The sequence below is a fragment of the Oncorhynchus keta genome, chromosome 8, assembly GCF_023373465.1.
Source record: "Oncorhynchus keta strain PuntledgeMale-10-30-2019 chromosome 8, Oket_V2, whole genome shotgun sequence".
Taxonomy (NCBI): Eukaryota; Metazoa; Chordata; class Actinopteri; order Salmoniformes; family Salmonidae; genus Oncorhynchus; species Oncorhynchus keta.
This window is the reverse complement of record NC_068428.1, coordinates 45888115-45905443: the sequence shown is the minus strand read 5'-3', so window position 1 is coordinate 45905443 and position 17329 is coordinate 45888115. Positions and strand designations below refer to the sequence as shown.

The 17329-nt window shown below is 43.7% G+C and overlaps 1 protein-coding gene, 1 long non-coding RNA gene and 1 pseudogene across 4 annotated transcripts in view; 1 reads left to right on the top strand and 2 right to left on the bottom strand.

The window, feature by feature from the left end:
* LOC118378899 (sorting nexin-17) overlaps positions 1-2263 on the bottom strand; it is a 118950-nt gene extending 116687 nt beyond the window's left edge. Inside the window, exons 1-2 of one of the 3 annotated variants that reach the window (XM_052524567.1) lie at positions 1924-2262; positions 1473-1569 (exon numbers count right to left, since the gene is read on the bottom strand). In XM_052524567.1, coding sequence (XP_052380527.1) covers positions 1473-1532 — 60 coding nt within the window. In that variant the 5' untranslated portion in view covers positions 1533-1569; positions 1924-2262. Of the gene's footprint in view, positions 1-1472 lie in introns of all 3 variants that reach the window. The other 2 variants (XM_052524568.1, XM_052524566.1) reach the window with 2 other exon arrangements.
* Positions 2264-7755: 5492 nt separating this feature from the next.
* LOC127931510 (uncharacterized) lies at positions 7756-10408 on the top strand. The gene is made up of 2 exons (XR_008141519.1): positions 7756-7798; positions 9205-10408. It is a non-coding gene; the product is annotated as an uncharacterized LOC127931510 (long non-coding RNA).
* Positions 10409-13348: 2940 nt separating this feature from the next.
* The window catches only part of LOC118373671 (translation initiation factor eIF-2B subunit delta-like), a 51048-nt pseudogene continuing 47067 nt past the window's right edge, over positions 13349-17329 (bottom strand).

Sequence of the window (17329 nt, the reverse complement as noted above, 5' to 3'; positions counted from 1 at the left end):
GCACAAGGCAATGTTTATGAAACATACAGAAGACAGAAGCCGCTGGTGGGCTTCAGACCCCGGGGCAGCAGCTTGGTGGGCTTCAGACCCCAGGGCAGCCGCTTGGTGGGGCTTCAGACCCCGGGCAGCAGCTTGGTGGGCTTCAGACCCCGGGCAGCCGCTGGTGGGCTTCAGACCCCGGGACAGCCGCTTGCGGGGCTTCAGACCCCGGGACAGCCGCTTGGTGGGCTTCAGACCCCGGGACAGCCGCTTGGTGGGCTTCAGACCCCGGGCAGCAGCTTGGTGGGCTTCAGACCCGGGACAGCGCTTGGTGGGCTTCAGACCCCGGGACAGCCGTTTGGTGGGCTTCAGACCCCGGGACAGCCGCTTGGTGGGCTTCAGACCCCGGGACAGCGCTTGGTGGGCTTCAGACCCCAGGACAGCCGCTTGGTGGGCTTCAGACCCCGGGCAGCCGCTTGGTGGGCTTCAGACCCCGGGACAGCCGCTTGGTGGGCTTCAGACCCCAGGACAGCCGCTTGGTGGGCTTCAGACCCCGGGCAGCCGCTTGGTGGGCTTCAGACCCCGGGACAGCTGCTTGGTGGGCTTCAGACCCCAGGGCAGCAGCTTGGTGGGCTTCAGACCTCAGGGCAGCAGCTTGGTGGGCTTCAGACCCCAGGCAGCCGCTTGGTGGGCTTCAGACCTGTGTTGTATTCTCCATAAGTAGGGTTTTCAGCCATTCCATTCTCCTACATTTGGCTCCATGTAAACTACAATTCCAATGCTGTGTTTTAACGTTTAAAAAACATCAATAACCATTGATTTCTTATCTTTCATGTCAGTGAGAAAGAATCTTTCAACCAAAACACACACACACATACATACACACACATACATACATATATATATATATATATATATACACATACATTTAATGTAGCAGTGTTACACAGATCCACAAGCTGTGTGAGCCTCCAGTTTACCAACTACACCTCCCCAGTTAACTGACAGGTTTTCAGAGCATGCTAGATAGCTAATAGCACAGGTGGTGGCCTCTGTATGCAGTCTGTCTTCTGTAAACAAGCTCTGTAGCATGGACATATGGCCGTGTGGGAACACTAACCCTATAAAAAAAAAGTGTGTAGGAATTTCCCCTTTAGGTTTTTTGAAAATGATTTCTTGCTGATATGAAAGATCAATTTCTTACGTTTCCAAAAGGAGTATGTCAAGCATTAACGTTACATGCTAATGTTTAGAGAAAGCATCCGGCACTTAAAACTGCCCCAGTCAGAAGACACTATCATCAATTGGCTTAGCTGTATGAATGGGGTAGACCTGGGGCAACCATTCCACCCATTCCGCTCCTGCCATTACCACGAGCCAGTCCTCCCCAATTAAGGTGCCACCAACCTCCTGTGATTTCACATTCTAAGGAATCTGCAGTAAAATAACTGTACGTCGTAAAACAGACAAACGAAATCAGTTCTGGAACTCACCACGTAAGTTGATCCATTTTCTCCCGAACGAACCTCCGTTTCGGGAATGGAGAAATGCATTTTAGATTTCAGATGGCCACACTGGGCGAGAGATGCACTATTTAAGATGAAGAAGAAAAATGTTTTGAAGATAAAGTCGACGCGATTGCTTGGTGATGACTACAATCATTTGAAGAAGAAAGTAGTCTTGTACTCCTCCGCTCTTACTCGGGCAACCCAGTGTTTATGTGCGTTGTTCAAACCGAGGCGACGAAGGGGGAAAAATATTTACTTTATACAACAATTCCTGCTGTACTGTACTGGATTAGTATAAAACTTCTCCCACGTCAGTACTCTAAACTTTTCCCACTAGCAGCCATGTTGCAGATTTAGGTAATTCCACCTTTATTGTTGGCAGTACAATTCAACTTATTCGTCGACTCTGTGTGTAGAGGTAAAAAGAAAAAGTCACCGTTGGCCCTGTTACAGCAATCCGTTGTCCAATTCGTGCCGACAATTCCCTTCACTTGCGTAATCATTAGAACTTTCGGATGAAAAGACGCAGTTTGCTCCTGCAAACCCCCGGTCACTGCCCTAAATGGTACAAACGACCGAGAGAGAGAAAACAAGCACAGATGTGTTGTAGCCTATATATTTTTTTGTAACGCTTTCTGTGTCTTGAAGTTCTCCTAAATAGGTTACTTTGGTGAGCAGGCGGTTCGAGAAAACAGACTTGATACTAATCCACGAAAACTGGATGCATTGTAGCCGTCCAGCAATAATGTATCTAATGGGCATCAAGTAGATCATTAAGAAGCGTTGCAACAGTACTCCGGTCCAAACCATTTCTGAGAGAGAGGGGACCACATTTATTTCAAACATTGCAAAACAATTGTATTCCTACTTTTAAATGAATTCACGTAAAAAAAAAAGACTAACTTATTTTGGGGTTTAGGCCACACATACATAAAATATGTGATATTTACTAACAGCATGCAACAAAAACAATCCTTAGGTAAATGATCTCCTCTTGTATTCTGACCCCTGTTCTGTGATGGTGCTTTCCTGAGAGTCGGGATGGTCAGATGACCGTGCATTTGAGCAGTCCAGACAACTTCCAAAACCAATTGAAATGTTTTTCTTAATAACAGCATTATAAAAAGTGTAAATTGTTTATGTTTTATTTCCAAAATGTGTTATTTTGGCCATGTAAACCTGTGCATATTTGTTTTTATTGAAAGGCAGGCAACAAATAAATGTAGGCAATTAATAATACAACATATTATCATATTATAATAGACTACTACAGTCTAATAGGCTCTCTCTTTGAGATGCATGGTGCTGCAGGTAGTCTCGTGGTAATAGCGTTTGGGCCAGTAACCGAAGGAGTACTGTTTTGAATTCCCGAGCTGACAAGGTAACAATCTTTCGTTCTGCCCCTGAACAAGGCAGTTAACCCACTGTTCCCCGGCAGGCCGTCATGACTTGCCTAGTTAGATAGAGGTTAAATACAAAATCTTCAATCTATAGGCTGCATTTTAGGTATGCAAAAAATGTTGCGCAAATTGTACGGTCACGATGCACTGTCTGCGTTCAAACACTTCTGGTTTCCTTTAATATTCTCTGTCTCTTAATGATCATTAATGTGAACAGAAAGAGTAATAGATCTACAAGGAAAAATATACGATCTTTCTGAACGGCATTTACTATATCACTCTACCATAGTGTTTTTTTAAATCTATTCAAATCGAGGACTAATCAAGGGTGAAAAGGAAACGAGGCAAGGATACGAGTACTAACGGGGACGCGGCCGGGATTCACTCGCTTACAGTCACATGCCTATACGTTCCGGTCATGTGACTTGCGCCGTCGAAAATGACCGCTGGACACAGCCAGCAGAATGCAGCAGTGGTCTTGTTGTTCATTCATTTATGTTTCTCTGGTGGTTATCAACTGACTGAGTTACAGGTAGGCAATGCTGTTCGGTGTCATATCAGATCCGTTAAATTGTTACTGCTGATGCTTGGCTACACTCGTTGTTGTTGTTGTTGTTACATTGTAGCTGCTACTCTACTTGGTTACACTCAGTGTTGTTACATTGTAACTGCTCCGCTACTTGGCTACACTCGTTGTTGTTGTTGTTGTTACATTGTAACTGCTTCTATACTCAGAGTAGAGTTGTTACGTTGTTTATACACTCGGATGTGTTACATTGTAATTATGCTGCTACACTCAGCGTTGTTACATTGTAACTGCTACGCTACTTGGCTACACTCAGCGTTGTTACATTGTAACTGCTACGCTACTTGGTTACACTCAGCGTTGTTACATTGTAACTGCTACTCTACTTGGCTACACTCAGCGTTGTTACATTGTAGCTGCTACTCTACTTGGCTACACTCAGCGTTGTTACATTGTAACTGCTACTCTACTTGGCTACACTCAGCGTTGTTACATTGTAGCTGCTACTCTACTTGGCTACACTCAGCGTTGTTACATTGTAGCTGCTACTCTACTTGGCTACACTCAGCGTTGTTACATTGTAAATGCTACTCTACTTGGCTACACTGCATTGTTACATTGTAACTGCTACTCTACTTGGCTACACTGCGTTGTTACATTGTAACTGCTACGCTACTTCGCTACACTGCGTTGTTACATTGTAACTGCTACGCTACTTGTTTACACTCAGCGTTGTTACATTGTAACTGCTACTCTACTTGGCTACACTGCGTTGTTACATTGTAACTGCTACTCTACTTGGCTACACTGCGTTGTTACATTGTAACTGCTACTCTACTTGGCTACACTGCGTTGTTACATTGTAACTGCTACGCTACTTGTTTACACTCAGCGTTGTTACATTGTAACTGCTACTCTACTTGGCTACACTGCGTTGTTACATTGTAACTGCTACTCTACTTGGCTACACTGCGTTGTTACATTGTAACTGCTACTCTACTTGGCTACACTGCGTTGTTACATTGTAACTGCTACGCTACTTGGTTACACTCAGCGTTGTTACATTGTAACTGCTACGCTACTTGGTTACACTCAGCGTTGTTACATTGTAACTGATACGCTCCTTGGCAACACTCAGCGTTGTTACATTGTAACAGTCTTCTGCTGGCCTGCATGCAACACACTCATTGAGATTGCACTGCATTGTTGGTTAAGGGCTTGTAAGTAAGCATTGCACTGCATTGTATTTGGCGTATGTGACAAATACAATTTGATTTTGTCGCTTGAAGCTACAGTATTGGTCAATAGTTGCCTGTAAGATAGCTTTTTTCTGAAGCATTTGTTGTAGAAAGCTATTGTTGCTAGGCTAGGCTACAGTCTTGTTAATAAAAGCGTTGTGAATAGCTCCGTGTTGTGTATTTGTTGTCCACAACAACAACAGGTGGGCCTGTGCCATCTCTGCAACGGGACGGTCCAGAACGGCACTGCCGTGAGCCAGTTCTGTTCCAAGCGTCTGCGGGTTTGATTGATGGCCGCTGCTGCCTGCTGAGAAAAGAGGACATCAGGGATGCGGACTACGTCATCAGGTAGGAATTAGATTCTGTGCTTTGAAAAGCATTTGTTTTGTAAACCTTTTGCAGTTGATAATCTGGCGGTCCTACTGAATTGCTCATAGAGGACAAATACTTTGTGTAATAACATTTAGTAACATCCAACAACTATTGGAAAAGAGATGTTCTCTCAGTGAAGAAAAACCAGTATAAATAAAGGTAAAATATATATATATTTTGAAAATGTACCAACTGATGACTTGTCTTGTAGCCAGTATCTGTCATTTTGTTTTGTTTTACTGTCTGTGCCCTCATCAACATGTATTAGTCACACTATTTACGTTTCCCTCAGGTTGGACCTATCAAACTGTTCCCTGAGCCGTGTGGAAGACCTTCAAGATGCATTCAGCGCTACAACAATGTATGGAAAACCAGACCGTTCACATTACCAGTGTGTCACCTACATTAAACCAGTGTGTCACTATGTGCTGCGTTAAACCAGTGTGTCACTATGTGCTGCGTTAAACCAGTGTGTTACTATGCGCTGCGTTAAACCAGTGTGTCACTATGTGCTGCGTTAAACCAGTGTGTCACTATGTGCTGCGTTAAACCAGTGTGTCACTATGCGCTGCGTTAAACCAGTGTGTTACTATGCGCTGCGTTAAACCAGTGTGTTACTATGCGCTGCGTTAAACCAGTGTGTTACTATGTGCTGCGTTAAACCAGTGTGTTACTATGCGCTGCGTTAAACCAGTGTGTTACTATGCGCTGCGTTAAACCAGTGTGTTACTATGTGCTGCGTTAAACCAGTGTGTTACTATGCGCTGCTAAACCAGTGTGCTATGCTGCGTTAAACCAGTGTGTCACTATGCGCTGCGTTAAACTTCAGTGTTTCTGCTGGACTTTGCAGAGATCTCTAAACCAGTGTGTCCCATTTTAAATCTGGACGATTCGCTGTTTGAAGGCTTTAACCAGTTGGCTACCCTGTAAACCAGTATAATATAATAATAATTATTATGCGCTGAGCTAAAAGTGTTTTTATAAACCAGTGTTTTACACTTCCATCAATGTTTTGCTCGTTAATACCAGTTGTTACTATGCGCTCCTGTAAACCAGTGTACTACTATGGGACTGAGTTAAACCAGTGTGCTCTGGTGCAAGTCTCTTCTGCGTTCTAAACCAATATACTATGCGTTTCTTACTTTCAACGTTAAACCAGTGTGTTTGCCTGCCAACCTGGTCTGTCCAGGTTAAACCAATGCATCATGGGTTAAACAAGTGTGAAGGTCTGGAAACCATGTTTGTGAAGGACAGAAAGACATCTGTCACAGTGCTGGTTAGTTGTCACTATGCGTAAAACCAGTCACTTACCATTACCAGTTTTCTGGGGAAACTATAAAAAAATAAAAAACATGGGTGCGTTAAACCTGTTAGCTGTGCTGTCTAAATACAGTGTGAACTGGCATCAGTAAACCAGTTTTAACTGACTGCGTTTATACCAGTGTATCTTATGTTCTTCTTCTGTCACTATAACGCTGGCGTTAAAACCAGCGTTGAACTGCCCCAGAACTCCTCTGTGTACCATACGGTCAGGCTTAAACCAGTGTGTTACTCGGATGCCTTAAACCAGTGGATACAAGTGTCTTCGTTAAACCAGGTCAGTTACTATGTGCTCGTTAAACAAGTGTGTTACTATGCCTGCGTTAAACCTTGTCATTTGCGCTGGAAAATATTCTTACAAAATGTGTGTTATTATTATTTTGGGACAATGCGGCGATAAGTTGCATCTGCAAAATAAAAATATAAATATATGTCATATATGTTATTCATTAATATCGATATTAAACCAGTGTTGATTGTTGAAGACAGTGCAAGTATGAACTGCCAAAGAAATAACACTATGGTGCGTTAAACCCTTCAATGTGCTGCGTTAAAATATTTACTATGCACGAAATTAAACCAGTTGTTGTCTGTTTGTGCTGCGTTAAACCAGGGAGTCAGTTTCCTATAATCCAGGTGTTCGGGCCTCTAAACCAGTGGCTCCACAGTCTGGTCTCCATCCTGTTACTATGCGCTGGTTAAACCAAATAAGGCCATATCAGTCTGAGGTTGTACCCGTTAGCACCTGGTTACTATGTGCTGCATTAAACCAGTGGTACTGACCTGAAATAGCAGGGGGAAATGCTCAGGGTTAATGTCATAGTGCTGACAGTGGACTGTTGATTGAGGAGATGGGTCTCCGGGGTTAATGTCATAGTGCTGACAGTGGACTGTTGATTGAAATGTCACTATGTCTGCGTTAAACCAGTGTTAATGTGCTCGTTAAACCAGTGTGTCATAGTGCTGACCAGTGGACTGTTGATTGAAATGGTACTCTTAGGGCGTTAAACCAACTGTCATAAACCAGTGCTGACAGTGGACTGTGTGATTGAGGGAGATGGTCTCAGGGTTAATGTCATAAACCAGTGCTGACAGTGGACTGTTGATTGAGGACCATGGTCTCATGCGGGTTAATGTTATAGTGCTGACAGTGGACTGTTGATGCGCTGAGTGGTCACTATGTGCTGCGTTAAACCAGATGGTCTCGCGGGTTAATGTCATAGTGCTTTGACAGTGGACTGTTGATTGGACGATTCGCTGTTTGATGGTCTCAGTTGGCTACCCTGTAAGTATAATATAATAGGACTGAGCTGTAATTTTTTTATAGTGCTGACAGTGGACTGTTTTGATTGAAATGGTCTCAGGGTTAATGTCATAGTGCTGACAGTGGACTGTTGATTGAGGAGATGGTCTCTGGTTTAATGTCATAGTGCTGACAGTGGACTGTTGATTGAGGTGCTCATGGGATAAGGTGAAGGTCAAAGGGGAAACTCATGTTTAGTGCTGACAGTGGACTGTTGATTGACCAATGGTCTGTTAAGTCAGTAGTGCTGACAGTGGACTGTTGATTGAAAAGATGGTCTCAGGGATTCTATGTCATAGTGAACTGACAGTGGACTGTTGATTACAGAGATGGTCTCAGGGGTTAATGTCATAGTGCTGACAGTGGACTGTTGTTGAAATGGTCTCAATGTAGGGTTAATGCCTTCATAGTGTCTTGACAGTGGACTGTCATTGATTGAAAATGGTCTCAGGGGTTAATGTTATAGTATTTTGACAGTGGACTGTTGATTGAGGAGATGGTCTCAGGGGTTAATTCATAGTGCTGACAGTGGACTGTTGATTGAGGAGATGGTCTCAGGGGTTAATGAAAATATAGTGCTGACAGTGGACTGTTGATTGAGGAGATGGTCTCAGGGGTTAATGTCATAGTGCTGACAGTGGCCATACTGTTGAGGTTGAGGAGCACCTGGTCTCAGGGGTTAGTCAGGACTGATTTTCAAGTGGTACTGACCTGAAATAGAGGGAAATGCTCAGGGGTTAATGTCATAGTGCTGACAGTGGACTGTTGATTGAAGATGGTCTCAGGGGTTAATGTCATAGTGCTGACAGTGGACTGTTGATTGAGGAGATGGTCTCAGGGGTTAATGTCATAGTGCTGACAGTGGACTGTTGATTGAAATGGTCTCAGGGGTTAATGTCATAGTGCTGACAGTGGACTGTTGATTGAAATGGTCTCAGGGGTTAATGTCATAGTGCTGACAGTGGACTGTTGATTGAGGAGATGGTCTCAGGGGTTAATGTCATAGTGCTGACAGTGGACTGTTGATTGAAATGGTCTCAGGGGTTAATGTTATAGTGCTGACAGTGGACTGTTGATTGAGGGAGATGGTCTCAGGGTTAATGTCATAGTGCTGACAGTGGACTGTTGATTGAGGAGATGGTCTCAGGGGTTAATGTTATAGTGCTGACAGTGGACTGTTGATTGAGGAGATGGTCTCAGGGGTTAATGTCATAGTGCTGACAGTGGACTGTTGATTGAGGAGATGGTCTCAGGGGTTAATGTTATAGTGCTGACAGTGGACTGTTGATTGAGGAGATGGTCTCAGGGGTTAATGTCATAGTGCTGACAGTGGACTGTTGATTGAGGAGATGGTCTCAGGGGTTAATGTCATAGTGCTGACAGTGGACTGTTGATTGAGGAGATGGTCTCAGGGGTTAATGTCATAGTGCTGACAGTGGACTGTTGATTGAGGAGATGGTCTCAGGGGTTAATGTCATAGTGCTGACAGTGGACTGTTGATTGAGGAGATGGTCTCAGGGGTTAATGTCATAGTGCTGACTGTGGACTGTTGATTGAGGAGATGGTCTCAGGGGTTAATGTCATAGTGCTGACAGTGGACTGTTGATTGAGGAGATGGTCTCAGGGGTTAATGTCATAGTGCTGACAGTGGACTGTTGATTGAGGAGATGGTCTCAGGGGTTAATGTTATAGTGCTGACAGTGGACTGTTGATTGAGGAGATGGTCTCAGGGGTTAATGTCATAGTGCTGACAGTGGACTGTTGATTGAGGAGATGGTCTCAGGGGTTAATGTCATAGTGCTGACAGTGGACTGTTGATTGAGGAGATGGTCTCAGGGGTTAATGTCATAGTGCTGACTGTGGACTGTTGATTGAGGAGATGGTCTCAGGGGTTAATGTCATAGTGCTGACAGTGGACTGTTGATTGAGGAGATGGTCTCAGGGTTAATGTCATAGTGCTGACAGTGGACTGTTGATTGAGGAGATGGTCTCAGGGGTTAATGTCATAGTGCTGACAGTGGACTGTTGATTGAGGAGATGGTCTCAGGGGTTAATGTCATAGTGCTGACAGTGGACTGTTGATTGAGGAGATGGTCTCAGGGGTTAATGTCATAGTGCTGACAGTGGACTGTTGATTGAGGAGATGGTCTCAGGGGTTAATGTCATAGTGCTGACAGTGGACTGTTGATTGAGGAGATGGTCTCAGGGGTTAATGTCATAGTGCTGACAGTGGACTGTTGATTGAGGAGATGGTCTCAGGGGTTAATGTCATAGTGCTGACAGTGGACTGTTGATTGAGGAGATGGTCTCTAGGCCCATATGACATGTTTTAAGACTTATAGTTTTTGATGCTCAGTGTGTAATCGCCACAAATTTTGCAATTGTTGTACAGCGTGCAGCCATTTATCTCGATCAGCATGGTGTTATGTTCAACATAAGCTGTAACTTAATGTATATTCCATTCATGGTTTATTTACTAAGACTAACGCTCAGGTATCCTCATCTACTTTGCATGTGAATAAGTCAATTCTCATAGGAGCTATAATGTGCAATATAAATTGCAATAGCAACAAAATATATTATCATTGTTTTTTTGGGGGGACTGACAAGATATCGATGTGATAAATAACATTATAGAGAGACATGAGCAGAACACATTGCTTGCAGACAGTACCACCAATGTTGCCTTGTTGGTACATGGTTACAGGTCAATATGTTTATTAACTGAAATGGGTTGCCTTGGATTAAAGACGGATGTTATACACGGACTCAAGTGATTTGCTGTGTGTGTGTGTGTGTGTGTGTGTGTGTGTGTGTGTGTGTGTGTGTGTGTCTCTTGACCTGAAGAGCCATTCTGAACGGCACACAGGTGACTTATGTACTGACCAATGAATCTGTCCAATTTCCTCTGCGCCATTGAGCAGTTCATTGAATACTAGTTTGTGTTGACTCTCTCCCTCTAATAAAACGTTTCTGCGATAGAACATCATGGAACATTAAAGAAACGTCTTTAAAAGGAGACATTCTCCAACACTCTACTCGATAAATTGGATGCAGTCTATCACAGTGCCATTCGTTTTTGTCACCAAAGCCCCATATACTACCCACCACTGCGACCTGTACGCTCTCATTGGCTGGCCCTCGCCGTACTCGTCGCCAAACCCACTGGCTCCAGGTCATCTACAAGACCCTGCTAGGTAAAGTCCCCCTTATCTCAGCTCGCTGGTAACCATAGCATCACCCACCTGTAGCACACGCTCCAGCAGGTATAGCTCTCTGGTCACTCCCAAAAACAATTCTTCCTTTGGCCGCCTCTCCTTCCAGTTCTCTGCTGCCAATGACTGGAACGAACTACAAAAATCTCTGAAACTGGAAACACTTATCTCCCTCACTATCTTTAAGCACCAACTGTCAGAGCAGCTCACAGATTACTGCACCTGTACATAGCCCACCTATAATTTAGCCCAAACAACTACCTCTTTCCCTACTGTATTTATTTTGCTCCTTTGCACCCCATTATTTCTCTCTACCTTGCACATTCTTCCACTGCAAATCTACCATTCCAGTGTTTTACTTGCTATATTGTATTTACTTCACCACCATGGCTTTTTTTGCCTTTACCTCCCCTTATCTCAACTCATTTGCTCACATCGTATATAGACTTATTTTTCTACTGTATTATTGACTGTGTGTTTGTTTTACTCCATGTGTAACTCTGTGTTGTTATGTGTCAAACTGCTTTGCTTTATCTTGACCAGGTCGCAATTGTAAATGAGAACTTGTTCTCAACTGGCCTACCTGGTTAAATAAAGGTGTTCTCAACTAGCCTACCTGGTTAAATAAAGGTGTTCTCAACTAGCCTACCTGGTTAAATAAAGGTGTTCTCAACTGGCCTACCTGGTTAAATAAAGGTGTTCTCAACTAGCCTACCTGGTTAAATAAAGGTGTTCTCAACTGGCCTACCTGGTTAAATAAAGGTGTTCTCAACTAGCCTACCTGGTTAAATAAAGGTGTTCTCAACTGGCCTACCTGGTTAAATAAAGGTGTTCTCAACTAGCCTACCTGGTTAAATAAAGGTGTTCTCAACTGGCCTACCTGGTTAAATAAAGGTGTTCTCAACTAGCCTACCTGGTTAAATAAAGGTGTTCTCAACTAGCCTACCTGGTTAAATAAAGGTGTTCTCAACTGGCCTACCTGGTTAAATAAAGGTGTTCTCAACTGGCCTACCTGGTTAAATAAAGGTGTTCTCAACTGCCCTACCTGGTTAAATAAAGGTGTTCTCAACTAGCCTACCTGGTGAAATAAAGGTGTTCTCAACTGGCCTACCTGGTTAAATAAAGGTGTTCTCAACTAGCCTACCTGGTGAAATAAAGGTGTTCTCAACTAGCCTACCTGGTTAAATAAAGGTGTTCTCAACTGGCCTACCTGGTTAAATAAAGGTGTTCTCAACTGGCCTACCTGGTTAAATAAAGGTGTTCTCAACTGGCCTACCTGGTTAAATAAAGGTGTTCTCAACTGGCCTACCTGGTTAAATAAAGGTGTTCTCAACTGGCCTACCTGGTTAAAGGTGTTCTCAACTGGCCTACCTGGTTAAATAAAGGTGTTCCCAACTGGCCTACCTGGTGAAATAAAGGTGTTCTCAACTGGCCTACCTGGTTAAATAAAGGTGTTTTCAACTAGCCTACCTGGTTAAATAAAGGTGTTCTCAACTAGCCTACCTGGTTAAATAAAGGTGTTCTCAACTAGCCTACCTGGTGAAATAAAGGTGTTCTCAACTAGCCTACCTGGTGAAATAAAGGTGTTCTCAACTAGCCTACCTGGTTAAATAAAGGTGTTCCAACTAGACTACCTGGTTAAATAAAGGTGTTCTCAACTAGCCTACCTGGTTAAATAAAGGTGTTCTCAACTAGCCTACCTGGTGAAATAAAGGTGTTCTCAACTAGCCTACCTGGTTAAATAAAGGTGTTCTCAACTAGACTACCTGGTTAAATAAAGGTGTTTACTAGCCTACCTGGTTAAATAAAGGTGTTCTCAACTAGCCTACCTGGTTAAATAAAGGTGCTAGACTACCTGGTTAAATAAAGGTGTTCTCAACTGGCCTACCTGGTTAAATGTGCCTACCTGGTTAAATAAAGGGTGAAATAAAATTTTTAAAAATGCTCTCTTCCTACAACAATGCATTCTATTACACACTGATGGCATTATATTCAACATAAGCTGGCACTCTATTCAAATGATGGTTTTACTAACACTCAATCTCCAATAATAGGCATTTTAAGGCACAGCAGTACCTCATTAAATCAGAACAGTTCAAATGTTTTGCTGTAGATTGAGAATGAGGATACAGCATTTAGGGGATACACGACTACAGCAACAACAAACATTTTAAATAACTGAATGGTTTGATTGAAAGCGTTCAAAGCGGAAATCTTGGACTTTCATTGGCCACTTCTCTGCCGTTGAGATGTTCCTTTGATCAAGCTCGTATCCACAGTCTTGAGTGCTGATCTAGGGTCAGTTTAGTCTTTTACATCATAATGAATACAATTGTATGGACAGATCCCAGGTCAACTCTCCTACTCTGAGATGCCATGTGGATACGGGACCTGTTCCCTATACCTTCTACCCCCACCACCACCACCACCACCCGGGCCAAATCCTCTATCGTCAACCCTGTCCAAAGAACACACAGGAAATTATGTTTTAATAAATAATGTGCCATTTATTACATGCCGAAAGTGTATTACATGCCAAACAGGTGTGAATGCCTGCTCAGAGTAGAACACTTCTGCAGTCTTTCTTGGGGCCAGCTGTTACAGTGGATATAGCCTAGCATGTAGAAAGGCTGAGCAAAGTGAGAGTCTAAAGACCCGGTCCAATATCAACACTAGCACGCTACTAACAATTAAAACAAATGTATTTAGTAGGTCTATGCATTCTAGAATGGTCGTCGGAACATTTGGAATCCTATGACCTAATACCCTACACTATATAGGAGGATAGGGTGCCCATAGCTTACAACTCTCAAACACAAGTGTTTCTTATAGAACACCACATCAAGTCAGATGCATCATCAGTCTGCGACTTTATGCCAAACCCTGCGTCATTCCCCTTCCACCTCTTACTGGTCCAGGTTTTTAACCCTGAGAACAACAGGAACTGAGGTGCAGGGGATCATGCCCAGGTCTGTGATGACCAGGTCACGAAGTCTGGTGGTGTGACGTCGTAGACCAGGTTCAGCAGACCCAGGGAGCTGACGTCCTGCCAGTTCTCCAGCTGGGTCTTCCCCTTCCGGGTCACCATCAGGTCATCGGGGTCATCTATGGGAAAGAAAAAAAAGGAGGGTTTGTGAGTGTTGCACTGCTACGGATGTTTCTATGAATTGGATAATTGTGTCTATCGAGGTTTATATTACAGATCCCTATCTAGGTTACATCTCAGCGCTAGAGGCGTCACTACAGACCCTGGTTTGATTCAGGCTGTATCACAACCGGCTGTGATTGGGAGTCCCATAGGGTGGCGCACAATTGTCCCAGCGCCATCCGGGTTACCTCATTGTAAATAAGAATTTGTTCTTAACTGACTTGCCCGAATTTAAATAAAACAATGACCAAGATCCATATCTAGGTTATCAGGAAGTAGATAGGAAATGACCCAAAACGTTTCATTCTATTGTGTTTATTAAAGATCCTCATTAGTTCCTGGCCAAGGCAGCAGCTACTCTTCCTGGGGTTTATTATGGATCCCCATTAGTTCCTGGCCAAGGCAGCAGCTACTCTTCCTGGGGTTTATTATGGATCCCCATTAGTTCCTGGCCAAGGCAGCAGCTACTCTTCCTGGGGTTTATTATGGATCCCCATTAGTTCCTGCCAAGGCAGCAGCTACTCTTCCTGGGGTTTATTATGGATCCCCATTAGTTCCTGCCAAGGCAGCAGCTACTCTTCCTGGGGTTTATTATGGATCCCCATTAGTTCCTGCCAAGGCATCAGCTACTCTTCCTGGGGTTTATTATGGATCCCCATTAGTTCCTGCCAAGGCAGCAGCTACTCTTCCTGGGGTTTATTATGGATCCCCATTAGTTCCTGCCAAGGCAGCAGCTACTCTTCCTGGGGTTTATTATGGATCCCCATTAGTTCCTGCCAAGGCAGCAGCTACTCTTCCTGGGGTTTATTATGGATCCCCATTAGTTCCTGCCAAGGCAGCAGCTACTCTTCCTGGGGTTTATTATGGATCCCCATTAGTTCCTGCCAAGGCAGCAGCTACTCTTCCTGGGGTTTATTATGGATCCCCATTAGTTCCTGTCAAGGCAGCAGCTACTCTTCCTGGGGTTTATTATGGATCCCCATTAGTTCCTGTCAAGGCAGCAGCTACTCTTCCTGGGGTTTATCATGGATCCCCATTAGTTCCTGCCAAGGCAGCAGCTACTCTTCCTGGGGTTTATTATGGATCCCCATTAGTTCCTGTCAAGGCAGCAGCTACTCTTCCTGGGGTTTATTATGGATCCCCATTAGTTCCTGTCAAGGCAGCAGCTACTCTTCCTGGGGTTTATTATGGATCCCCATTAGTTCCTGCCAAGGCAGCAGCTACTCTTCCTGGGGTTTATTATGGATCCCCATTAGTTCCTGCCAAGGCAGCAGCTACTCTTCCTGGGGTTTATTATGGATCCCCATTAGTTCCTGCCAAGGCAGCAGCTACTCTTCCTGGGGTTTATTATGGATCCCCATTAGTTCCTGCCAAGGCAGCAGCTACTCTTCCTGGGGTTTATTATGGATCCCCATTAGTTCCTGCCAAGGCAGCAGCTACTCTTCCTGGGGTTTATTATGGATCCCCACTAGTTCCTGCCAAGGCAGCAGCTACTCTTCCTGCAGTCCAGCAACAGTAAGGCAGTTAGATACAGTTTCAAATATTACATGACATTACACTTTATCCAATACATTTAGTGTGTTCCTTCAGGCCACTACTCTACTACCACATATATACAATACAACGTATGTGTGTGTAGAGTGTGTGTATTATCATGTGTCTGTACCTGTGTCCGTGTCTCTTCACAGTCCTCGCTGTTCCATAAGGTGTATTTTTATCTGTTATTTAAATCGGATTCTACTGCTTGCATCAGTTAACTGATGTGGAATAGAGTTCCATGTAGTCATGGCTCTATGTAGTACTGTGGAATAGAGTTCCATGTAGTCATGGCTCTATGTAGTACTGTTCACCTCCCATAGTCTGTTCTGGACTTGGGGATTGTGAAGAGACCTCTGGTGGCATGTCTTGTGGGGTATGCATGGGTGTCAGAGCTGTGTGCTAGTAGTTTAAACTGACAGCACGGTACATTCAGGATATCAACACTTCATCACTACTTGTTTTTGTAAGAAGTCAATCTCTCCTCTACTTTGAGCCAGGAGAGATTGACGTGCATATTGTTAATGTTGGCTCTCTGTGTACATCCAAGAGCCAGCCGTGCTGCGCTGTTCCGAGCCAATCGTAATTTTCCGATGTCCCTCTGTGGCACCTGACCACACGACTGAACAGTAGTCCAGGTGCGACAAAACTAAGGCCTGAAGGACCTGCCTTGTTGATAGTGCTGTTAAGAAGGCAGAGCAGCGCTTTATTATGGACAGACTTCTCCCCATCTTAGCTACTGTTACATCAACATGTTTTTACCAGGACAGTTTACAACCCAGGATAAGTCCAAGTAGTTTAGTCACCTCAACTTGCTTAATTACTACATTATTTATTACCATATTTAGTCTAGGTTTAAGGGTTTAGTGAATGATTTGTCCCAAATACAATGCTTTTAGTTTTTTTTAAAATATTTAGGACTAAATTATTCTTTGCCACCCACTCTGAAACTAACTGCAACTCTTTGCTAAGTGCTGCAGTCATTTCACTCACTGTAGTAGCTGATATGTATAGTGTTGAGTCATCCGCATACATAGACACACTGCTTTACTCAGAGCCAGTGGCAGGTCATCAGTAAAGATTGCAAAAAGTAATGACAGCTGCCCTGGGGAATTCCTGACTTGGATTAGCTGAACACCCTCTGTGTTCTGGGGAACTCTTTATCCATTATAGCAGGGGTTAAAGCCTAACACATATGTTTTTCCAGCAGCAGACTTATGTTTGAGTCTAATAAAACAGCCCCACTATCTTTTTATCATACATTTCTCTCAGCCAATCATCAGTCATTTGTGTAAGTGCTGTGCATGAACATCCTTCCCTATAAGCGCTCCGAAAGTCTTCAATTTGTTTACAGTAAAATAGCATTGTATTTGGTAAAACACAATTTTTTCCAAAAGTTTACTAAGGGTTGGTAACAGGCTGATTACTGGCTCAAATAGCAGAGCAAATGGGGCTTTACTATTCTTGGGTAGCAGAATTATTGTGGCTTCATACTGTAGATTCATCTATTAGCTCTAATAGGATAACTATATACACTGTAGGTCTTTACTTCAACTTAGAAAACACTAAGTTTGGATCCTGATTGGTCAATGGCCATTAATTGTTGACGATAATCCATGCAAAAGTATCAATCCACTATGCCACGGCCCAGCCAGGCATTCAGAAACTGTCCCACGTCCCACGGCCCAGCCAGGCATTCAGAAACTGTCCCACGGCCCAGCCAGGCATTCAGGAACTGTCCCACGGCCCAGCCAGGCATTCATAAATGTAATCCATTGTCCTGC